Below are 26,179 nucleotides of genomic sequence, written 5' to 3' on the forward strand. Positions count from 1 at the left end.
TTTTATAGTTTGAAAAGTTAAGTTGCCGACTTATTTGAATACTTTCGTAATTTCATTAGAATCTATCCAACTGCTATAAAGGCCGAAACTGCTTACAGAAGAGTTCAATATCTCCAAGCATATAAACAAAATGGTGTTGAACCATCCATCATGACATAGACGGCTAAGGTTTCTTTTACAAAGGCTATGGATGGAGCAACTTCCTCTCATGAATAAACTGTCGTCGATAATGTACAAGGAAATGAGATGAAAAAGAGATAGCTTTGTGTGCGTATATAGTAGCTGTCTGTTCAGTTGCCTTGAGAAGTAGAGTTGTATGTCAAATATGAAGCTGGGATCCCGTGCTTTTCGAACCATTCAGGCATGTGAAATCTCTCATACAATGCGGGTCTTACATCTTCTTGTGTAGAGAGATGTCTAAGAAGAGGAAGAAGAACATCCAAAAGCTGAATACCAATTGAAAACAGTTAGAATAATGGGGAAAGTGATGCAACAAGGGTAAGATTTACGAAACTGCTACCTGCTCATCTTGAGGCTGTCCAGCAGTGAACGGAATGCATGGGATCCCGTTGAGTGGTTGCAATAAGAAACTGAACGGGTTGTTATCAACGATAACAGTTCGACTGAGGTCTCTTGATATGCAGGACAAATCTTTTACATGATCTCTATATTCCCTGTTGAGTTTAAAACAACAGCAGCAAGTTTATTAACCACCAGACTCCACGTACGATAAAACAGTTAGAAAGATTCACAGGAGTTGCTGTTATTGAATAATTCACAAACATTGTTGTGGCAAAGGAACTGCACGGAACGTCTACATAAGCGCTCAAAAGTGTCCAATTAATGGAACCCATCTTACACGAGAACCAGATGAAAAACCATGGTGTAGTACGCGCTAATCATTATTAACCAAAGCAAGATCGTTGCACCAAACTATACTTTCAAATCGTGTAGCCTAGATACACTTTATACATGTCTATAATCACGCTCAATTCAAATTAAGCGTAGCTGATTAATTACTTAGTTCTGATAAAGTTCTAGACAGACATGGGTAGGCAGAGATTCTATTAGGAGCTGACAATCAGATCTCGCAATGGCATAAAACGATAAAATCTAGACCGCCACTTCATTAATAGGATGAAATTGAACTCCGAAATAGATCAGGTAGTTGCACAGGGGAAAAAGTGACATGCCAATGCAGTTTTTCTACATTGATTATTGATATAGCAAGAAATGTATTCTTGAAAGCATTTCCAATAAACATCTAACTGCATGACCATGTCCTAAAACAATCTCAATCTGTACAGAACTGAATTATACGCCCTACTAATTTAAGTGAAACAAAGCTTACGTGCTACTTGTAGAAGGCCGATAAAATCTAAGCTTGAATAGATTTTCAATGTCAATTCTGTCAACAAGTGGTTTAGCATAACCTGTAGATGGAAAGAGATAATCAGTAAAGAGGAATATCATGAACTCAGCAGTTAGAAGGCATTGAGAAAGTTGAAACCTTCAAGGCCGGCAGTGAATAGAACAAGATCAGCAAATTCACTTGTCCTTTTTAAGAATTCTTTCAAACCAGGACGCTGAAACACCGTGACATGATTCACCTTTGGCTTTCCATCAAAATCCATCTCCATAGATACACATTCTAGCTCAAAACAAATGATTCCAGCTTCTTTAGCTTTATCGCAAATAGTGGCCGGCAAACTTGTCGTCTCATAAGCAGAAACCAGAGTCTCATCCAAGTCAAGAACTACCTGCAAACAAAGGTGCATCTATCACGATCCAGTACATTCTGAAGAAATAAATATGTTTAGGCTGTTACGTCAATCCTTACCGACTCTGCACGAAATAATATCCATACCCCCGACATTTCCATTACCAAATTTGGATAATCAAAGGGGTAAGCCTTTCTTTAGGTTTCAAATTAGTAGCAGAAAAAACATTTGTCTAGGACTATACCAAGTTAGATCTTTTAGAAAAAGTAAAGCAAACAACGGTTTGATAATTCATCCATATATTAGAGATTGCACAAGTAATTGCAGTTTGAAACGTTGTAAAGTCGGGGAAGTTTCTAACCTTTCTTATATGCAGTGGTTGATGTTATCCAGTTTTTATCTAACCTTTCTTATAGGGGAATTTGTTGTAATGCTATTGGATGGTTATTAGTCGAGAGACTAATCTAGATTAATTGTAAGAGGATTAGGCAACTAACTAGTTACTACTTGAAACTAATAATACTAATAATAATAATGATCAATTCACATTAAAATTCTGCAAACTGTTTTCTCAATTGGGCTGAAGATGGAAAATGACAATTCAACTAGAAGAACTAATCAACCATTTTTTAAGTTAAAAGTGTGGACAAAATCATCTGAATTTGAACTACTAGTACTATAAAGGAACCAAAAAAACAGAAATGAAATATCAGATCTAATAATAATCAAATGAACGTACCGTGAGCTTTTGAATGCCTTGATAGTCGTCATCATCGTCGTGGTTGTTGTTGTTAGCAGCGGCGACGGTGGCGTGAAGGTTGAGATGTGGAGGTGAATGAAGAGGAGGAGGAGGAGGAGGAGGAGAGAGTTCGACGAGGGGCAAAGGAGTGAAAGAAGGAGAAGAAGAAGAAGAAGAAGGGAGAAGAAAACGGTGACGGAGAAGATCGGTGAAGGAGAGAAATCGAGTAGTGAGGAGAGAAGGAGTGAGTTTGAGTAATTGAATGAAGATATGGAAGAAGAAGAGTAACCAATTTAAAAGAGATTTCCATACATTTATTAGGGTTTTAGGAGTTGTTGGGGTGTTGTATACTTCTGCAGCTGGAGGGTGGGAAGGGGACAGTTCCGCTGCCATTACCACTTGCTCTCCCTCACACATCATCCCCCTCTAACTGTTATTAGATTCTAGAGAGAGAGTGTGAGAGTGTGTTTGTGTAAGAAAAGCAACTGATTGGATTGTATCCAAATTAATGATCATCAAGAGAGAGAGAGAGAGTGAGGCTAAATCCCCAAATCCCAGTCTCTTCGCTTTCTCATTTTTCTCTCTCTCTCTCTTTCTTTGTAGATGTGTGGTGGATGTCACCCACTGGGTAATGGTGGCGATCCGGATGGGGGTCGTCGTTCTTTTCCTCCTCCTCCTCCTCTCTGCTCGGTCCCACGACAGCCAAAAAAAAAAACATAGAGAGATATCCTTCTCTTTTCTCTGCGACTGATCCCCACCGGTTCGGACAACGATTGAATATAGCAATGCTATCATGCGCTGTACAGACTACCTCTAACTTGCGCTGACGGCGTAAATTAGAGAATCTAAAGTGGGCTAAGGGCGTAAATTAGAGAAGATAACTTGCGCTGACGGCGTAAATTAGTAGAGTAGCGGTCAACTTAGTCCCGCTACCTAATTAGAGAAGATAACTCTTGCTGATTATCCTACTACTAAAGATGAGGCAGTAGTTCTGTCCGTTGCTGAAGGGAAATGATAGAGTGACTTAGAAATTAGTACTTAGAGGGTGGAAATGATAGAGTGACTTAGAAATTGCTACTTAGAGGGTGGTATATTGAGAATTTCCGAGGTCTTACTTTATGCTCTTTTTCGGTTTTGAAATTGTCCAACTTCAACATTTTTTGACAATCAGATGCAAAATGGCAGGGCCATGTTTACTACTAGAATTCAGTTTTACTGTTTTCTCTCTCTCAAATTAGTGTTACTCCTAGATCATCATCAAATTTCATAAGATTGTTTTCGAACTAACACAGTAAATACCTCATTGAAGAAAACCATTATTACATACAAATTTCGACAATTGAAGTGGTAGATTGTAATCACTGTGTGAAGTTCGTTCGCTATACATTCATACACACAAAAAAAGAAAAAACAGAATCACACCCAAATTTTACTCTTCATCTTCGAGGAAAAGAAATCGAAATTCAGTGGTACGAGTAAGAGAGCCATGGGTGTTGTAGTGCTTGGGTTGCAGTTGGCCGCCTATCCGGATTTGTCTCAAGCAAGTCCTTTATGAACTCCATAAACCCAATATCAGAAACCTGTAGATGTTGCTCCAGTGAAGATTCATCTGGAATTATGTACTCTAATTGATTTGTTTCCTGAAATACAAACGATTTATTTCGATTTTAGTATCTAGATTTGCGAGTAACAACTGACAAGTAGATACAAAAAAATAGAAACAGTATGTGATCATATTTTGTATTTTGAAACTCGGATTTCGTCAAATGAAGAAGGAGATTGTAAAGAAACCTCGTCCATATGATATAATTCGTATTCTTTTGTGAAGTATTTATGTGTCTCCTGTCCCTTCACTATCATCTCCATATCGATAGGACCAAGCATCCCGATTATTCGTGCAAGTATTATTACCAATGCTTCATTCGGAAAAAGCACCTGTCGGACAAACCAGATCACCCATGTTAAGTAACAAACCAAACGTTTTTTTCCATGACCATATATCCATATAGGTAGTTTCGAAATCAGATAACTTACATCCCCGGAACATAACTCAGCCAAGATACAACCGAGAGACCAAAGATCAATCTTTTCGTCATATGGAAGACCTAAGATAACTTCAGGTGCTCTATATGAACGAGATTGTACATATAAGCTTAAATTGTCTGATTGAAAGCAACTACTTCCAAGATCAATAACCTTTATTTCACATCTGCTATAACTTTTCATGAGGATATTCTCCGGCTTAAGATCACAATGGATGATACCCAAATTGTGCAAGTATTCTAAGGCTTCCAGACATTGTCGAGTAATTCTCTGAGAAAAGGGGAAACAAATCAAATCCTCACTAGTTAATTAGTAAACTGCTTCATTTTACAAATAATTTATTTTCTTATCTTATATCTTCGACTAACTATTTGCTCGAAATGAAAAGTACAGACGCTATTGAGACAAACCTGCAGCCTGTCGAACGTAAAATAAACCTCTCCACCCGAATCTTGGTTAAACTTTTGGAATTCATATAGGTTTGACCGTAAGAGTTCACATACAATAAAAAGATGCTCCTGCACAAAATCCAAAACATTATTCATCAATAACATCAATTGGGTTGAGAAAACTGACACGACGTGTTACAGTTGAGATATATACCTGATGATAGAAATAGTCATATAGCCGCAAAATATGGTGTTCATCAGCAGGATCATGCTTGTTGACAAACTTTAGAAGCTTGATCTCATCTAGACTTTGATCGAAAAAATCCTTGTCATTGTTTATTATTTTCAAGCAGACGTCTATTCCTGTCTGCATATCGAGTGCCTGGACAACTTTACTAAAAGCAGCTGAACCAAGGTATTCAGTCACATAATATCTCCCTGCTATGACAGTATTCATAACAATGGGCAGATCTTTGCTCTCCTCAAATCCGGTCCTGAGAAGGTATATTATATATCAGTTAAAATCATTCACTACAACAACTCGGGCAAAAATCAAGTTTAATCACAACTCTAGGGCAAAAGTTAGCCAAGACCTTCGAAGGGTAGGACAGAATTAGAGTTTAGACTCGGATTAGTTGTATTAGATTTGGTTGAATCAATACACAACATCAAGAACGTCTAACTCGACGAAACCTTAAAGCTTTAAATTTAGCAATGTACCTATTCTTTCGATGTATAATTCTGAGATCAAATACTTCATATTCATCCTCATGATTTTCAAACATTGGCAGCTCATATTCGGCACGGGAATTCTCTCCATTGCCGACAGTTTCAGGATCATTGGGTTCTTCGGCAATTTCTCTATCATCATTTACTTCATAACGATCATCTTCATATGCTTCATATGGTTGGTCGGTCACTTGAAGTTGTAAACCAGATACTATCGGAACACCATCTCCATCAGATTTATCCAAATCCCTATCTGGGAAAGGTATAAAACTCCTACTCCGTTTATCCTCTAAAGTAGATTCCTGAACCAAAGGGTTTTCACCCACATTCCCAAACTGAAATTCTTCGATTAGATTGGGTTCTCTCACAATTTTCAGGCTCTCATCATCCTCCAATTCCCCACCGTCATAAATAGGAACTAAACCATTACTTTCAGCTCCATCATCTTGCCTAGCTTCAATACCATTTCCAGATTGGGAAGATTCATACCAGTGATAACAATCTTTGACTAAGATATCATCATCTGCATCATCTACCAAGTCATTGTGAAGTAAAAATGGCTTCCCTGAGCCATTAATACTTGTCACAGAATGAAACCCTTCAGATGCAAAACTCAAACCAGATGATTTCTCGTATTCTCCGATTACTTCCGACGCTGTTATAAACTTGTCTTCACTTCGGGGACTAAAGAAGTCTGTTTCGAGATAACCCTCATTATTCTCATCATACCAGAACATGTCATTTAGCATATCAGAATCATGGTAGTTTCTAGCAGTACCGAATTGAGAGAGTCTATCAGATGAAGTATCAGATTCACATTTCGTAGTCTGATTTGTTGAACGAACCCCATACGGATTAGTAAATCCTGTTAGAAATGCAAATCAATATGATCAATCATGAACTACTACCAATAAGTCAAGAAATTCACCTCCTGTAAAAATGGACTTACTTGAAGAGAAAATCAAACAAAACAATGGGTAGTGAAAATTTACAGAGAAACTGTAGTAGATCGACAACTAATCACAGTCAAAATAGTAACTAACCAACTTGTAATTGAAGAAATTACAGTTTTCCAGCTAAAACAGAAACAATCCAAAAAAACAATGAACTTGCAATTATCAAAATTTTCATCAAATCCACAAAATTGAAGTTGAATTATGAGAGAAAAAATAAGAAAGATGGAATTTTTAATTCATACCAGCTGAAGACCCAATTGTTCCAGAAGAACCCATGCTCACAAAATCATCATCATCGTCATCGGAAGTAGAAGAACTAGAACAGACAAAATTGTCCAATTTCCGTTGACCCAGGACAATTCTAACCGGAGGAAGCGGCGGATTGATAGGAAACTGAAATTTCTCAAAATCAAAGGAAATTAAATCCCCTCCTCTCTCGTAAATATCATCTTTTAGAGCTGACCCAGATTCTAAAAACCCATTTTTCGTCAAGAAATTCATGACAGCTTCGATATCTGAAACCACCGCCATGGAATTGAGTATTCAAATTAATGAAACTACAGAGATTGATGAGAGAGAAAGTAAATAATAATAATAATAATAATAATAAAAACCCATTTCCAAAAAGTGAAGTTGTTGTTGTGAGAGAAAAAGGGTCAAAAGAAGAAATTAAGATTTGCATGGTTGAAGATTAGGGTTTTTTTCTATTTCTTCATCTGCCGTAAATCTGAAGCTAAACAGGGGACGACTTAACTTTCTCTCACTTCACTAACTTTGAAAGGTAGGGTTTTTGTTTTGTTTTTTTAGGGTTTTAGTTCTGTGTAGGACCAGTTACATGAACATCCAAACCAAAAAAAGATGCTTATGTTGACAAGTGGCATTTCATTTTTGTAGTTTGACTATTGTCAGCTCGGATGGTATCTATCTCTAGATTGTGACCTTAGATTTTTCTAGGTCAAACAAAGTAGATTCTGATAAAGTATATCTCGGCCGTTCAAACTATGGTCACATAGTGGACGATGGTTTACCTTGGGGAATATGGTATTAGGTTTTGGTGGGAAATCAAATGGGAATCATTCCTGATAAGGTTTGATTTACCTACTTCTTTTAACAAAAATTTTCTAATCAAGTAATTAATTTGTTGGTTATAATTTATAAAGGGCCTAATTACATAGAGTTTGATTGAGAGTCTAGAATTACATTGGGAGCCTTGTTTTTTTATTTTAAGATGTTTGGAATTATAGGTAAAATGGTGGACCGTTAAATTGGTAAAAGACCCATATCACTTTTCTGGGCAGTAGTTGAATGTCTTACTTATTGATATGTTTGGAATTATACATAAAATTGTAGGCAGTTAGATTGGTAAAAGATGTTTTTCACTTTCTGGTGTAGTAATTGGATGTCTGCCACTTTCTAGTGTAGTAGTTGGGAATCTACTCTGCAAAATATAGGTCCTAGGTTCGATTTTGTGAAGGCATGAATCTAGGATTTTACCGAACTCGAGTATAGACGAAGTAATCTAGTTGGGCTTTTAGCCTTTTTAAAATGCCCTTCGAGAAACTTATATCAGATGGTTATAATGCTTATTCAATTCACAAATCATGATGTTCCAATGTCTTTTAATGGTGATCGTAGTCGGTTTCTAAAGAGAAAAATAGTAACAAAACAAATAGTTGGTAAAATATTAAATATATATTAAAGAAAATAGGATCTCATTTGGGATAAAAATCTAAATAAAACTCGAATGAAATATTAGGTGAAGGATGAGAACATATCAGAATGATTTAGTGAGGAATCCAAACTAGATTTTTACTTTGTTGGGTGAAACCTCATTTCAGAGGAGGACTAGTGACCCACCTCAAACCATTATTTTGTTTTCTAAAAGAGGTCTGACATATACATCTTTTCTTCACTATTATTGCTTTCATGTTCATAGACATTAAAAAGGAGATTATTGAATAATCAAATGGGGTTGGTTTCATTACAATTCAAAGACATAATCTACAAGCTTTGATTATTTAATTTGAATTTGAAGTTAACTTTATTATGATACTTGAGTGTTTATGTTTATTTAGTGTATGTATGAATGATCATGCATGGAGGTTATTTGAGATCTAACCATGTAAGAGTTAGGTTCTCTCTTCCATTCCCATCATTACAATATCTAGTAAGTGTATTTATTAAGATGTGTTAGATTTGTAAACATTATGATTAATCAAAGTGGCAGTATATGGTTCTATGAAAGATTGTGTTAGATCAGAGACTCAAGTAAGATAGAGAGAGAGTAATTGTATTTTCTCATTAACCAAACTCAGGAGTGATCATCTCCTTATATAGACCAAATACAGAGTTCGTTAGAGAGAGAGAATGTGAAAGTTTGTTATTATAACAAACTTTCATTTTTCTGTTAATTCTAACAGAATTACAAGAGGAAGGAAAAGACATAAAGGCCCCTAATACTTATACTTAGTTTTATTCTAACACTTCGAATACACCTTCTTCTTCATACACTTCGAGTACACCTTCTTCTCTCTAACACTCCCCCTCAAGCTGAAGATGATTTTGAGGAAAACATCATCAGATTGGATAAGAGAGAGAGAAACAAGGGGTTGGATAGTCCCTTAGTAAACACATCAGCAAGTTGATTTTGAGAAGAAACATAATCCAAACGAAGTGTTCCTGAAGCAACCAATTCCCTCACGAAATGGTAGTCAATTTCAACATGCTTGGTTCGAGCATGAAACACAGGGTTTGTTGCCAAATGTTGAGCTCCAAGATTATCACATTTCAACACATAAGGAGTATGAACATTGACACCCAATTCAGTTAGCACATAAGAGAGCCAGAGAAGCTCAGAAGAGGCAAGAGCAAGAGCCTTATACTCGGCCTCTGTGCTGGATCGAGCCACAGTTGGTTGCTTCTTGGAGCACCAGGCAACCAATGTGGAGCCAAGGAAAACACAAAATCCACATGTAGACCTTCTGGAATCAGGGCACCCAGCCCAATCCGAGTCACTATAGGCAGTAAGAGAAGTATAATCTCCTGGTTTAATCGAAATGCCAGAGCCAAGAGAGCCTTTAAGATACCTGAATATTCTTTTAACCATTTGAAGATGAACATCTCTTGGAGCTTGCATAAATTGAGCCACATAGTTAACCCCAAAAGCTATATCAGGTCTAGTCATGGTGAGGTACTGAAGTCCACCAACTAGACTTCTATAATGAGTTGGGTCTTCTAGCAGAATACCATCATCTTTGGAGAGTCTTTTCCCAAAAGGAATAGGTGTAGCCATTGGTTTCGAATCAAGAAGTTCTGCTTTTTGAAGAAGCTCCAATGTGTATTTGTTTTGAGTTAGCAAAAGTCCTGAAGAAGATGGGAGAGAAGACACCTCAATCCCCAAAAAATAATGCAAGCTACCCAAATCCTTCATAGCAAAAGCTTCTTGAAGTGATAACACCAAAGAGTGAAGCAAATCAGTGGAAGAACCAGTGAGAATGATATCATCCACATAAAGAAGCAAGACCAATGTGTCACCTTGAGCCTGATAAACAAACATGGAGTGATCTGTTGCACTTTTCTGAAACCCAAAATCAAGTAAGAAAGAAGCAAACTTAGTATACCAGGCTCTTGGAGCCTGCTTGAGTCCATATAAGGACTTATGAAGATGGCAAACCCAATCCTTCTTTGAGGAATCCACAAAACCAGTAGGCTGAGTCATGAAGACATCCTCATCTAGAACACCATGGAGGAAAGCATTTGACACATCTAACTGCTTGATGTGCCAATGATTTGTCACAGCAATAGTAAGAACAGCCCTAATTGTAGAAGACTTCACAACTGGACTAAATGTCTCTGAATAATCCAAACCATCAAGTTGATGGAAACCCTTAGCTACCAGCCGAGCCTTATACCTCTCAATTGAACCATCAGCCTTTAGTTTTGTTTTAAAAACCCATTTACAACCCAAGATATTCATAGAAGGAGTTGATGGGACAAGAGTCCATGTCTGATTATGCTCTAAAGCATCAATTTCTTCCTGCATAGCCTTCTTCCATTCAGGATACTTAGAAGCCTGAGTATAACAAGTAGGATCTGTGGGATGCTCAAGTAGGGTCAAATAACATTGAGGTAATGGATGACACACAGAATGATGGGTGACAAAGTCAGAAAGATTTCTTGGTTTTAGAGTGCCAGTCCTTGATCTTGTAGTCATAGGATGAATTGGAACATTAGGAACCAATGATGAACCTGCATTTTCTGTGTGAATAGGCATTTGAACATTAGAGGGAGAAGGAACAGACACAGGTGTAGTCTGAGCTTGAGAATGTGAAGGAACTTGAGAATTTGAAAGGGAAGGAGCAGGCACAAGAGTATTCTGAATTTGAGGAGAAGCAGAAGAAGTTGTAAGCATAGGTAATACCACTTGTGTGGATTGAGAAATATTGGCAGGAGGAGGAGAGGATTCAGCAAAGGGAAATGAATCCTCATCAAATATAACATGTCTTGATATGTATACCCTAGAAGTTTCAGGATGCAAGCATTTGTAACCTTTGTGAGTAAGGCTATAGCCCAAGAAAACACACTTAACAGACTTAGGAGAGAGTTTATCTTGCCTTGTAGAGGCCAAATGAGGAAAGCAAGTGCACCCAAACACTTTGAGAAAAGAGTAATCAGGAGTATGAGAGAATAATACCTCATAGGGAGACTTTTGATCAAGAACTTTAGAAGGTAATCGATTTATGACATAGGTTGCAGCCTCAAATGCATCAAACCAATAAGACTTAGGAAGAGAAGCTTGAAAGGATAGAGTGTTCCCAACCTCAGTGATCTGTCTATTCTTCCTTTCAGCAATCCCATTCTGCTGGGGAGTATAAGGACATGAACACCTCAATTGAATACCATTTTCATCTAAGAATAGCTTGAAATCACCTTTAGATAGTTCAGGTGCTCCATCACTATGAAAAATTTTAACAGTAGTGGACAAGAGATTCTCATACATAGCTTTGAACTTCTTAAAGCAGGTCAAGCTTTCTGATCTTTGTCTCATTGGATAAATCCAAAAGAACCTACTGTAATCATCCACAAAAAGAATATAGTACCTTGCCCCATTAGCTGTTTCAACAGGAGCTGGACCCCAAACATCACAGTGGATCATCTCAAGTGGAGAAGATGTGCTACTAGTAGATAATGTAAAAGGTTGACATTTACTCTTACCAAGCTGACAAGAGTGACAGACCTTTACAAAATCTTTTGAGTCTAGTTGAATAAGACCTCTTGTGTTTAGTTTCTCTAACACACCTTTAGCAGTATGACCAAGTCTATGGTGCCATAAGGAAGGAGAAGCTGATAAGGTAGTGTTAAGACACAATGGAGAAGACTCAGTGATGCACTCAATAGGGTATAAGTTGTTAACCATTGGACCTTCTGTGAGAATATCACTTGATAGCAAATCCTTTATGCTATAGCCCCATGGAAAGAACTCAACAGAACAATCATTATCTTTTGTAAACTTAGCAATGGACAATAAGTTCTTCTTCAAATGAGGAACAACTAAAATATTATTCAAGTCAAAATCATGATCTATAGTACTCAAATGAGAATGACCAGTGCTCACAATAGGTATAGAAGAACCACTACCAACCATTACTGATTCATGACCTAGATAAGGAGCAGATTGAGTGAGTACCTTAGGATCATTTGTCATATGACTTGAGGCTCCTGAATCAGCAAGCCAAACTTTCGAAGGGACAGGTGTAGCCTCAGCTAATTGACATTCCTCAATAGCAACATTACATTCTTCTTGAGAATGTTCAGTAGTTTCTTCTGAATTTATATTATCTTCAATATGAAGACCAGCAAAACTTTGAGAATTTAGGGGTTTTGAAGGAGTATACCTAAATCTACATTTGTTTGCCTGATGTCCCCATTTATGACAGATACCACAAGGAATCGAAGTGAAATCAAAATTCACTGCCTTCTGGTTCATAAGTGGATGAGAAGATTGTTGTTGTTGTGAGGAAGATTGATTTTTAGACTCTATCTGGTTTTTAAACCCTTTAGGTTGCACAGATTTAGAGATCATAGGTTTATGTTGATAATTTGATTTTGACTGATTCAAGCCATGTTTATAGGATGTAGAATTTCGATTTGAGTTTTGATTAACATAAAAGGCATTTTGTTCATCAATTTCTTGAGAAAGAAGCCACTGTTCATGATGAAGTAATTTTGATCTTAATTCAGGAAATCGAATTCTATCATTTCGATTATCTATAGCAATCACAAATTGACTAAATTTCTTTCCTAAGCCAGCCAAAACAATTCGAATCATCTCTTTTTCAGTAACTTTATCATTGACTGAAGCTAAAGAATCAGCTAAGGATTTGATCTTTCGAAGATAATCATTGATAGAAGCATTACCTCTTTGGATATTTTGAATTTGTTTGCGAAGAAAATCTTGCTTTGCTTCAAATTCCTCAGCATAAACCTCATTCAAATAACTCCAGATCTTGTGAGAGGTTGGAAGACCTAGAACATCTGCTGAAATTGATCTTGAAAAAGTAGCTTTGAGACATGATTTGACAAAATGATCATTTTTACGCCAAACTTGAAAGGCAGGATTGAGAATTTCTCTTCCGTCTGAATCGATGATCGAGGTTTCTGGTTGAGCTATCGATCCATCAACATAACCGATCAGATCATTACTAATTAGAATTGATTCGAATTGATCACGCCACACCAAAAAATTATTCTCATCAAGCTTTTCAGAGATGTAATTTGTGATATTAAGAGTTAAAGGTTGTGATGAAGAAGATGATGATGAAGACGACTCCATGATCGACGAAGGTTTCTCTCTCTAGAATATAGTTGCGGAAGCAAATTAAAAACCTAGAAGCTCTGTTACCATGTTAGATCAGAGACTCAAGTAAGATAGAGAGAGTAATTGTATTTTCTCATTAACCAAACTCAGGAGTGATCATCTCCTTATATAGACCAAATACAAAGTTCGTTAGAGAGAGAGAATGTGAAAGTTTGTTATTATAACAAACTTTCATTTTTCTGTTAATTCTAACAGAATTACAAGAGGAAGGAAAAGACATAAAGGCCCCTAATACTTATACTTAGTTTTATTCTAACACTTCGAATACACCTTCTTCTTCATACACTTCGAGTACACCTTCTTCTCTCTAACAGATTGCTTCTATTGTTGTCTTACTCATTTAAGCTAATTATGTCTAAATTCTTTCTAATTGTTTTTAGTTCGACTCTATCCACGTATTTAGAGTAAGCACTTCGAAACCTTTTCTCGCAGAAAAACGAGAGGTATGTTCACTGATAAACTGTGTACACCTCTAGAGAATGAAGATGTCTAGTGTCAATTTTCTCATTTTCTCTTACTAGTGCATGTGACCTCTCGGCTCAAAAGGCATCAAAGTAGTCTCACCATTGACTAAAGACCCATTACTACTATGTGGTTGATCAATTTGAATCATGGGATGTCCACCTAACATGGTAAAAGCATGATCCATCTTTTTTGGGTGTAAAGTCATTAGAGGTGATAATGACACAACATAAACACGTGAGAGTGAGCCACCCATCTCAATATATGATGTCCATAGGGTTTTAATATATGCTTCAAATAAACCAACCAACAAACAAATGTACCATTTCAACCAAAAAAAAAAGTGTACCGTCACCACATATTGAGGCTTGACTCTTATGTCAAGAATCTATCAACATTCAAGGGCATACTCCAGAGTATTTAGTGATAATTGGATCAATTTTTAAGTTTTCGCGTATACAAACATGACATTAGACTACTCAAGTTAGGTTATGTTCTGAAGATGAAAACTAACAAAATGTTGGAGTCTGTTTGATACTGGTGAAAATCAGATTGGAAAGTCGATTTTCCTATGAAAAATTGATTTTTTACCGTGGTTCGACCACAACAGTGTGAAAATCGATTTTGACGGGAAAAAGGTCAGGAGTATTTCCCACAAAAAATATAGAAACGATTTTCCCACACTTCAAAGAAAAACACTCTCTCCTCCATCATCCCACAACTCTCTCTCTCTCTCTCTCTCTCTCTCTCGAGACTCTCTCACTCTTCTTGAATCTCACCTCTCATGTCTTATTGATTGGCAACCCTTTATGTACTAGAAAAGATGCCAACGGTAATATTTGTCGGATACCTTTAGATGTTCCTCTTATATTTTCTTATAGTGTATAAAACATAAAAATTTAAATTTTTGTCAGAAAAAACAACTTTTATTCCTCGGAAGAAAAAAAATTTCACACATCAAACAGACCCTTTAGTGAAAAAAACAAAATTACACATTTTCTCACATGAAACATTTCCAATATTATTTTTGACCTTTCTAGTTATTAGCTCCGGTGGATTTTGGCCTACTGTTTTTTGGAGCAGATTAGGCGGAGTTTACTTTGGCGCGTCGGCAGTGAATGTACTATCGCAGTAAACGGCCGGTCAAAACCATTTCTGATAAGCAGCAGCGGTAGCAGATAAACAAACTCTAGAGAGAGAAGAGAGAAGAGAGAAGAGAGAGAGAGATGGGGGTGGACTACTACAAGGTACTTGAAGTAGACAGAAACGCTAAAGAAGATGACTTGAAGAAAGCATATCGAAAACTTGCTATGAAATGGCACCCTGACAAAAACCCTAACAACAAGAAACAAGCTGAAGCTAAATTCAAACAAATTTCCCAAGCTTATGATGTAAGGGATTACTTACTTCCCTATCTCTTCTTCTTCAACTTACCCATGTTTCATATCTGTCTGCTAATCACTCTCTCTTTCTCTCTCTAGGTTTTGAGTGACTCAGAAAAGAGATCCATTTACGATCAATATGGTGAAGAAGGTCTCAATGGTCAAGTCCCACCGCCTGGTTCTGGTGGTGGTGGCTTCTATGGTGCATCTGATGCTGGTTTCAATGGTGGGTCATCTGAGTTTTTTAGGTTCAACCCAAGAAGCGCCGACGACATATTCTCTGAGTTTTTTGGGTTCTCTAGTCCTTATGGTGGTGGGATGGGAGATATGGGTGGATCTCGTGGTGGTGGCGGTGGTGGCGGAAGGGGTATTTTTGGGGAAGACATTTTTGCCTCTTTTAGGGGTGGAGGTGGTAATGGTGGTGGTGGTGGTGAGGGTTCTGGTCATATGCCGATGAGGAAGGATTCTCCAATTGAACAAACACTATCTTGTAGTTTGGAGGATTTGTATAAAGGAACGACTAAGAAGATGAAGATTTCAAGGGAAGTTACTGATTCTACTGGGTAAGTTTTTCTTCATCTGATATACAGATTTTTGACTACTTGAGTTGTTCGATTAATTTCGTGTTTGATGTCTATTTAATAACTTCGTTTGATTGGATTACAATTTAGCTTGCTATCTAATTGCTCTATTTGAAATGCTGAAAGTTTGATAACTCAATATAATGGTTTAGTTGAGATTCTGTTGGATATGCTGCATTTTGGTTCTGATAGGAAATGCCACGAAAGAAAATCCTTCATGGTTTGTGTGATCTCTAGATGATTACTTGATTTCGATGTTCTTATGAATGTGTCGGTATGTAGATTGGAGAAGGAATTCAAATTTTCCTTAGTATGCGCAGTCATTGTATCACGTGTGTGATCTCAATACTCTTACTTGATGTTACTATGTTAGTGGTCTAAATAAACTTATGGTTTAGATGTTTCTTTTTTGTTGAAATTATGGTTTAGATGTTAGATTCAGTAGATTTACGAATGTTATTGATCTTCGTTTGTACGTAATATTACTTCACGTGTATATTACGTTACAATTACTTGACGTTAGTGTTTAAATGAATTTATAGGTTAGATTTGTCGATTGAAGATAGCTATTGAATTTTATCTTTTACGCATAGTCATGATCTCATATGTGGATGGATTTCCATATGATTGCTTGGTATCAATGTTTTGATGAAGAGTGAGAAGAATATCAGGTCTACTTATTAAGGGGTAATCATGATGTCATTCATGCTTATGTACCCTTGAGTCCATGACCGTTTTTCTCAAAAAAGTCTTAATGGTATGACCTGTGGGCCCGTGGGGTTTATTCATATCTCGAGTAATTATAAGATATCTGGTTAGTTAAAGGGTTGATTTTTGATTGCTTTATGACTGGGGAGCACGCTTTTTGATAATAAAATTTATTTGGTAAGAGAGGGTCTTCAATTAACAATGTAACTTGGCTTGTAAGAGTGGGAATTCTGGTGGTAATGTTCGTAGTCGTCACCCTCATGTGGTACTCCTAGGTACTGGGAGAATATGAGATTACCAACATTGTGATGGTTAGTGATCAACAAACATTTTATCGTAACTTATGTCTCAGGTTCGATCCTTGTTTTCTGGAAGATTCAGATGGAGGATCTTGTTGTAGTTTTGCTTGTGTGCTAGCTTAGAATGCCCCTATTTTTACATCTTTATATTGATGGGCGTGTTTTTGTGACGTCAGGTTCTAAGTTTGAAGTTTTGCGTTATAGATTGCATAAGTGCGAAAATGTTAAATAGCTAGTTTTTTTATGCCGAGATAAGTTTAGGCAATGCTAGTAGTAGTATATACTAGTATCGTGGAGTGGATCCTAGGGTTGTACTTGAGAGATAAGAGATTTTGGTATGACATTGTTTTCTTGCTTCCGAGATCAATCTGCTGAATCTCAATGACAGCTGACAGTTCACTTCTCTAACTTGATGTTGCTGGTTGGAAACTTGATCGATATTTTAGGTATCTGGTGAGGGAAATTACTGAAATAGTAAATAGACATCAAAGAAATCTCATGTTTCCCGTCTTTCCTTTCTCTTTGGTTTTGTAGGAGACCCACAACAGTGGAGGAACTTCTCACTATTGTGATCAAACCAGGGTGGAAGAAGGGAACCAAGATCACATTTCCAGAGAAGGGCAACGAGAAACGAGGTCTGATTCCTTCAGATTTGGTGTTCATCATTGATGAGAAACCTCACGCTATCTTCAAAAGGGACGGAAATGACCTAATCGTGAACCAGAAGATAACTCTCGTGGAAGCTCTGACAGGATATACGACTCAGATAACAACTCTAGATGGACGTAATCTAACCATTCCTATCACTTCTATCATCAGTCCAAGCTATGAAGAAGTTGTCAAAGGAGAAGGCATGCCAATCCCAAAGGACCCATCCAAGAAAGGTAACTTAAGAATCAAATTCACCATCAAGTTCCCAGCCAAACTCACATCCGAGCAGATGACGGGCATGAAGCGGTTGTTGACATCTTCATGAATCAACGGTATTTCTTCTCTACCGACAATTAAAAGTGCTTGTGCGTGTTTCTGCTCTTCTAATCGTCTGCAAAATGTCAAATACAAACCAGTCATTAGCAAGATTCATGTTTGGGCAGTTGTTAGCTTAGACTTGCAGGATTAAGTAGCCCTGGTAGCATAATCTTATTGTTTAATAATTTTATACATATCAATGAATAACTTTTTCTAGTACAACAATTTTGGCACTCCCTAAATCGCCGAACAAACCTTCACAAGTTTTTGTCCTTGTTAGTCTGGGTTTTCGAGTTGTAGTTTGGGTTTTTTAGTATTTTAGCAATGGTTGCATCTTTTTTTTTCCCGATTATAGGAAATGATGGTGAATTTTATACCAACACAAATATAAGGGTGAACATGACTAGCGAACTACTTGCCTAGATTTGGCCCGAACATTGATATCGTAGTTTTTGTGACGAACTACTATCCTTTTAAGACGTATAAAAGATAGCTGAGAAAAAAAATGAATTGTCTGATTGCTATTCATGTAGTATTTCAGGTCTGGATTCGATATAGGATTCAGACGCAATAGAATTGTCGAGCAAAATATTTGGGTGGGCAAGTACTCGTATGAAGTTGGCAAGACTTGATCGCTAACTGCCCCCCACTAATCTTCGAACTTCCTTCTTTACGCCGACAAACCTTACATCATTGTATCAGCCAAATCGGTTTTAATTAGTTAATTAAATGTAATGCATCTATTTAATCAAGAAAAATAAGTGAAAACTCAAGTGGAAGAGATGAATAAGTAACTCTTGTGTTCGTAGTCGTTCTTCCACTACACTTTCTTCCACGAATAAACCCTAAAAGAAGACCGAAAAAGTGAAAATGAGACATTTGAATGAAGAATATGAAAAAGGGGGTGGAATCTTGTCAACGATTAATATGCACAAAGAGAACAACTTTATTTTAGGGGATTCCACTACTTTATGTTGCTAACCAAATTTCAACTCTATATTAAGTGGGAAGGTTGAATATTTTCAAATTATGACACTCACTAAAAAGTGATTTCTTTCTTTTACTAGTGGAATACCATCACATACACAATTGATTTACTTTTCAAACAGTGTGAGAGAGAGAGAGAGAGAGAGAGAGAGAGAGAGAGAGAGAAATAATACATAGCCACATTTTCTTCAAAATTACAAATGGGCCGAAAATCGATAACAGACTTGGACGGAAGTTGCTCATAGACGGCCAGGATTTGGGGCCATCTTAGAGAGAGCTGAATGGAAGATTTTGGTTGTCTAAAATGATTTTGGTCTAGAGTTGGCTTTAGCTATTGCATCATCTTTGAATGGCATCTTTGAGTGAGAATATGCCTGGGCTTTAAGTTGTTCTTGTCTATATTCTCTTCAAATAACAAATAGAACAAATTTTTATCTAATTCTTTAAGCTATTTTTATAGCCTCATGACTCCCGCATGAAGATTCCTTCATAATACTAATCATCTTTATGAATTTATTCGAACAACTCAGAAAATTTGCATGGTTTTTGTCGAGGCGATTTCTTTGCCATAATATATAAGATCATGGTTTTTGTCTATATTCACGTATAAAACCACGGAAAATCAGTTACATACGGTCTTACATTGAATAGTTGCTAGAACTAAGTGTTGGGGTCCCTCCTTATAATAAAAGGACTCCTAGTTGGAATAGGATTTCCCTTATTCCTTGTTTGGGGAAAAAATAGAAGTTTCTATTTTTTCAAGCCTAAAAAGGAATTCCTATTTCTTTTGGTAAACCTCCCTATTTATCATTATAAAAGGGAATGAAAGGGAAGAGATTATACACAACAACTTCCAGAACAAAGAGAAGCCAGAGAAAGAGAGATTTCTGAAGTGGTTCTTTCAAGAGAGATTGAAAGAGTAGAATATTGGTTTGAAGAAAAGAAGATTATTAATCTTGTGAAGCAATTTAGTTTGTGGTTATCTTCTTCAACCTTTAGGAATCTAGGATTTGTTCAAATCCTAAGGAGTAAGAGATTTTTATTTCTTTGTTTCTTTGTTCAGTTTATCCACCATAGGTTTGGTGAAGAGTTGTGTAACCCATTATTTAATTATAGTGGAAGATTTCTGGACTAGGTCTCGTGGTTTTTTTACCTTCTAGTTTGGAGGGGTTTTTTGCCACGTTAAATAATCGTGGTGTCTCTACTTTTACTTTCGCATCGTTTATCTTCATATTCCTGAACAAGTTAATTAGGTTATTTTTCCTAACACTTGAATGAGATGAAAAGTCTAGTAAATCAGCTTTCTGCAATGAAGTTAGTTTTGGATGATGAGTTGCAGGCCTTACTTCTTCTAAATTCTTTACCAGATAGTTGGGAGACATTGGTGGTGTCTCTTAGCAATTCTGCTCCTGATGGCATAATGCGTATGAATCACGTAACAGGTAGTTTGTTGAATGAAGAAACAAGAAGGAAATCATCGTCAGACGAGTCTCATTCAGAGGCACTTGTTACAGAAAGACGGGGGAGAGGTAAAAGTAGAAAACCTCATAACCGTGATAAGTCAAGGGGGAGATCAAAACCAAAGAAAGAAGTTACATGTTTTGGTTGTGGAAAAATGGGTCATTACAAGAGTGATTGCAGGAAACCAAAGAAGGAAAATAAAAAGGATGATGAAAAACAAGATAATGTTGCGGCAGTTGCCTCAGGTGATGACATTATCTTACTCTCAGGTTGTGGAGACACTTGCTTAAGTATGGCTGAGTCAGAACCAGAAACAACATGGTTGGTTGACTCAGGTGCTTCGTATCATGCTATTCCATGTAAGGATTTCTTTAACTCTTACAGAACTGGTGACCTTGGCAAAGTCAGGATGGGAAACTTAGGTTTCTCAAAAATCGTAGGAATTGGAGAAGTGAAAATTGAGACGAGCACAGGGAGTACATTGATTCTTAAGAATGTGAGGCATATACCAGATCTTCGATATAACCTAATCTCTACCGGAGTATTAGATGATGAAGGGTACCACAGTCACTTTGGTGATGGAAAGTGGAAGCTCACAAAAGGGTCAATGGTGATAGCAAGAGGGAAGAAGTGTTGTACTTTATACAGGACTCAAGTAAAACTGTGTAAAGGAGAATTGAATGCAGTTGAAAAAGATTCTTCCACTGATCTTTGGCATAGAAGACTCGGGCACATGAGCGAGAAAGGACTTCAAATCCTTGCTAAACGACAAGACTTACCGAACGTAAAAGGTATAAATTTAAACACTTGTTCTCATTGTTTAGTAGGAAAGCAACATAGAGTTTCCTTTCAAAGGAATGCATCTGAAAGAAAATCCAGTGTTTTGGAGCTCGTTTATTCTGACGTTTGTGGACCTTTAAAGGTCAAAACACTTGGTGGTGCTTTGTATTTCGTTACTTTTATAGATGATGCTTTCAGGAAAGTTTGGGCATATGCCATAAAGACCAAAGATCAGGTACTTGCAATTTTCAAGAATTTCCACAACATGGTAGAACGGGAGACAGGAAAATCATTGAAGTGCATTCGCACTGACAATGGAGGAGAATACATCGGGTCGTTTGAAGAGTATTGCAAAACCCATGGTATTCGACATGAACAGACAGTTCCCAAAACTCCACAACAAAATGGTGTAGCAGAACGCATGAATCGCACTATTGTGGAGAGGATCAGATGTATGCTCTCAGAAGCTAAGTTGCCTAAAAGTTTCTGGGGTGAAGCAATGTGTACTGCATGTTATCTGATCAATTTATCACCTTCAGCACCATTAGATGGAGATGTAGCTGAGAGAGTGTGGGCTGGGAAAGAAGTCAGTTATGAACACTTAAGGGTGTTTGGTTGCAGGGCTTTTGTGCATATACCTAAAGATCAAAGAGCAAAGCTTGATGATAAAGCCAAGCAATGCATCTTTTTAGGCTATGCAGATGAGAAATTCGGATACAGGTTATGGGATCCAGTCGATAAGAAGATTATTAGAAGTAGAGATGTGATCTTTCTTGAAAATCAAACTATTGAGGACTTCGGGAAAGTTGAGAAGCATGAGAATCATAGTAATGATCTCATTGATCTAGATCCACATATCTCTTCTAAGGTTATGCATGGTAATGCAGGTGAAGAACAAAATCATGAAGATGAAGCTCATGAAGATGTTCCTATGGGTGATGATGTTGAGCAAGGAATGGAAGTTCAACATGAACCACCAGTTGAATTGAGAAGATCGACTAGGGATAGAGCACCATCTACCAAGTATCCTCCACACGAGTATGTGATGGTTACAGATAGTGGAGAACCACAGTGTTATGAAGAAGCCATAGATGATGAACACAAGAAGGAGTGGTTGAAAGCTATGGAAGATGAGATTGAATCGTTGCATAAAAACAACACTTTTAAGTTGGTTGAAAAACCTAAGAATAAGAAAATTCTTAAAAATAAGTGGGTGTTCAAAATCAAGACCGAAGAAAGAAATTCACAACCACGGTATAAGGCACGCCTAGTGGTGAAAGGATTTGGGCAGAAGAAGGGTATTGATTTTGATGAGATTTTCTCTCCGGTGGTGAAGATGTCCTCTATACGGTTAGTATTGGGATTGGCTGCAAGTATGAACCTAGAAATTGAACAACTAGATGTCAAGACCGCTTTCCTTCATGGTGACTTGGAGGAAGATGTATATATGGAACAACCAACAGGGTTTGAAGTTAAAGGTAAGGAACACTTGGTTTGTAAGTTAGAGAAGAGTTTATATGGGCTGAAACAAGCACCAAGACAGTGGTACAAAAAGTTTGAATCATTCATGAAGGATCAAGGGTATCACAAGACGGCTTCAGATCATTGTGTTTTCGTTCATAAATTTCCTGATGGAGATTTGATTATACTTCTACTTTATGTTGATGATATGTTGATTGTTGGTCAGGATGCTAATAAAATTAGCAGGTTAAAGAAGGAACTAAACAAGTATTTCGATATGAAAGACTTGGGTCCAGCAAAACAAATTCTTGGCATGCATATCTCTCGTGATAGGAAAGCTGGAAAACTTTGGCTATCACAAGAAAGATACATTGAGAAGGTTCTAGAAAGGTTCTAGAAAGGTTCAATATGGACAAGACAAAACCAGTGAGTTGTCCATTAGCCAGTCACTTCAAGTTGACTCGTGATCAGTGTCCATCAACTAGAAGTGAGAAAGAAGAAATGGAGAAAATTCCTTATGCTTCAGCTGTAGGAAGCTTGATGTATGCAATGGTGTGTACAAGACCGGACATTGCATTTGCAGTTGGAGTAGTAAGCAGATTTCTTGCTAATCCAGGCAAAGAGCATTGGTTAGCAGTGAAGTGGATTCTGAAGTATCTTAGAGGTACGTCTAAAGCTCGTATATGTTTTGGTAATGATAAGCCAGTATTAGTCGGTTACACAGATGCAGACATGGCAGGAGATGTAGACTCTAAAAGGTCCACATCAGGCTACTTATTTACATTTTCAGGGGGAGCAGTGTCATGGCAATCTAAATTACAAAAGTGTGTAGCTTTATCTACTACAGAGGCAGAATATATTGCCATTACAGAATGTTGCAAGGAGATGTTATGGATGAAGAGGCTGTTAGAAGAACTTGGTATGAAACAAGATAATTATGTTATTCATTGCGACAGTCAGAGTGCCATCCACCTCAGTAAGAATTCTAGTTTCCATTCTAAGTCCAAGCATATAAATGTGAGATACCAGTGGATCCAAGATGTTCTTGAAGACAAGGTTTTGAAGATCGAGAAAATCCATACTGACGACAATGGTTCAGATATGATGACAAAACCATTACCCAAAGGCAAACATGAGCTATGTAGCAGTGTTGCAGGTTTGGGGATGGTAGGTCCCTCTTCATAAGTCGGGAGGGGGAGTTTGTTGGGGTCCCTCCTTATAATAAAAGGACTCCTAGTTGGAATAGGATTTCCCTTATTCCTTGTTTGGGGAAAAAATAGAAGTTTCTATTTTTTCAAGCCTAAAAAGGAATTCCTATTTCTTTTGGTAAACCTCCCTATTTATCATTATAAAAGGGAATGAAAGGGAAGAGATTATACACAACAACTTCCAGAACAAAGAGAAGCCAGAGAAAGAGAGATTTCTGAAGTGGTTCTTTCAAGAGAGATTGAAAGAGTAGAATATTGGTTTGAAGAAAAGAAGATTATTAATCTTGTGAAGCAATTTAGTTTGTGGTTATCTTCTTCAACCTTTAGGAATCTAGGATTTGTTCAAATCCTAAGGAGTAAGAGATTTTTATTTCTTTGTTTCTTTGTTCAGTTTATCCACCATAGGTTTGGTGAAGAGTTGTGTAACCCATTATTTAATTATAGTGGAAGATTTCTGGACTAGGTCCCGTGGTTTTTTTACCTTCTAGTTTGGAGGGGTTTTTTGCCACTTTAAATAATCTTGGTGTCTCTACTTTTACTTTCGCATCGTTTATCTTCATATTCCTGAACAAGTTAATTAGGTTATTTTTCCTAACACTAAGATGTTAGACCCTGTTGGAGTATATGGAAGCGTAAATGAGTAGTGCTTAAACGTGAAAATAATGGGTGGAAATAAAGCAAAAGAGTAGCGAATTCTTTTTCTTTTATGCTAAAAGTTAATAAAGTGATATTCCGAATAGATCGTTCAATAGAGAGCGAATCTTTTTCAAGTACTTGTTTTGTTATTTACCTCTACAAATGTAGACAAACCACCACTTGATTTTGTGACGCGACACAGTAGCTTGTAGTCTAATTAGGGGTCTCGCTGGGTTGATGTTTAGGTTATTTTCAAATGACTTAAAACAAAAAGTTTGAGTGAAAATAATGTGTTTTCCACATATGAAGCTTGTATCTTCAACAAAAAAAAAAAAAAAAAAAAAAAAAACAAACATATGAAGCTTGTAAAATGAGTAACGATTAGGATTCAACAACGAAAGGATGTCTAAATTCAAATAAAATATTTTTCTTCTAATATTTGTATTTGACACATTTAGTATCTGGTTCAAATATGATACAATAATTCTAACTAAGTCAACTATTTATGCTCCCGTTGAAAGTTAAGTAACTAAAATTTGTTTGTAGTCATTAATATATTTGAACAAGATGATTGAGTAAGTAACCTTCAATTAGTCAAAAGTGGAAAAACAATAATAGTAGAAACAAATCGAATGGTCCTCAAATGGTGATTCATATAATTGATTTAGATATGAAATAGGTTTTACTAGGACAATGGCATTTAATGTTCAATATGCAAAATCTCGTTTTGGTTGAGGAATAGAAGAGGGCAACTATTGAAACCCTTGGGGAGGTTGGGTGTTGTCCCTTTGAGCCTAGGTAAGGGCAAACTCTTTCTCTTTGGCATCATCTTTGATGATGTGAGAGAGACTTGGCTTCTTTATTAGGTTTTCTTTTTTGGGGGTGGAATTGAGAATGAAAGAAAAAGATACTCCATAAACAAAGAAAGATGTAACCATCAAACACCTTTATAACTTTGCATTTATATGAGAATCTACTTTATTGAGAAAAGTTTTTAGACTTCCTACCCTCCTGGAGCAAAGGCAAATTTTCATCCCTATTCCTCCTTTCCTAATTATTGCCACTTGTCACTCGTTGTCGCCCACTTGTACACTTTATTCCACTAATTTTTTTTCGTGAAGATAACAATCTAAACAAACTAAAAATCAAAGTTTACTTAAAAAAAATGATGATAGAGAACAAGAATTTCTAGACATACTCTAGACATACATCTTATGTGGCTTGCTGTGATTCGTTTTTTTAATGATTCTAATTCACTAGACAACGAATTACGACAAGCCACATAGAATGTATGTATAGATTTTCTTGATTTATATCATTTCTCGTAAATGAAACTAAAGATTTTTATTTTTGAGTCAATTTTCTCTCTCTTGTTATAATTTTTTTCACTTTTAATAGACAATTAATTCTTATTTATACGTGGATGGGTTTACTATATATTTTTCCTATCAATTTTATTTTGCAAAACAATGAGCTCATTAAAGTTAAGAGGTTTAACGTGATTTTCGTTATAGGTTTTCTTGACCCATTAGAGTCAGATTCTCGTAATGAAAGAATATAAATAAATCTACAAGGTTTGCCCATGAAATATTACTTTGTAATATAATTAATTATGTAGTAAAATTAACATAAAAATTTGGGTCCAGATTCGTATAGTCTGCTGAACTTTGTAAAAAAAAAAATGACTAAAAATATAGTCGAATGGACGTTTTAATAGTCTATAGCAATAGTGGTTATGTAAGATATACTTTGAGATTTTTTTTTTTGAGAATACTTGTGACGGTATGATGT

At 36.7% G+C, this 26,179-nt stretch overlaps 3 protein-coding genes across 3 annotated transcripts; 1 reads left to right on the top strand and 2 right to left on the bottom strand.

The window, feature by feature from the left end:
- Positions 1-30: 30 nt before the first annotated feature.
- On the bottom strand, positions 31-3,219 carry LOC147546690 (uncharacterized). Its single transcript, XM_086673102.1, has 5 exons — positions 2,461-3,219; positions 1,511-1,760; positions 1,352-1,433; positions 521-674; positions 31-446 (listed from the first exon to the last, which is right to left on the bottom strand). The coding sequence occupies exons 1-5, from the start codon at positions 2,878-2,880 to the stop codon at positions 291-293; spliced, it is 1,062 nt and encodes a 353-aa protein (XP_086529228.1). The 5' UTR covers positions 2,881-3,219; the 3' UTR covers positions 31-290.
- Positions 3,220-3,738: 519 nt separating this feature from the next.
- Positions 3,739-7,437, bottom strand: LOC147546691 (uncharacterized). The gene is made up of 7 exons (XM_086633954.1): positions 6,820-7,437; positions 5,613-6,486; positions 5,107-5,386; positions 4,914-5,021; positions 4,495-4,773; positions 4,252-4,395; positions 3,739-4,100 (listed from the first exon to the last, which is right to left on the bottom strand). Exons 1-7 carry the CDS (start codon positions 7,106-7,108, stop codon positions 3,924-3,926), a joined length of 2,151 nt encoding a protein of 716 aa, XP_086490080.1. The 5' UTR covers positions 7,109-7,437; the 3' UTR covers positions 3,739-3,923.
- A 6,808-nt stretch (positions 7,438-14,245) lies between these two features.
- Positions 14,246-18,074, top strand: LOC147546692 (uncharacterized). Its single transcript, XM_086636463.1, has 3 exons — positions 14,246-15,307; positions 15,398-15,861; positions 17,421-18,074. The coding sequence occupies exons 1-3, from the start codon at positions 15,143-15,145 to the stop codon at positions 17,860-17,862; spliced, it is 1,071 nt and encodes a 356-aa protein (XP_086492589.1). The 5' UTR covers positions 14,246-15,142; the 3' UTR covers positions 17,863-18,074.
- Positions 18,075-26,179: the final 8,105 nt, after the last annotated feature.

This window comes from Eschscholzia californica, unplaced genomic scaffold (assembly GCF_041429995.1).
Source record: "Eschscholzia californica isolate CP2 unplaced genomic scaffold, dmEscCali1.0.p SCAF_4, whole genome shotgun sequence".
NCBI classification, from domain to species: Eukaryota; Viridiplantae; Streptophyta; class Magnoliopsida; order Ranunculales; family Papaveraceae; genus Eschscholzia; species Eschscholzia californica.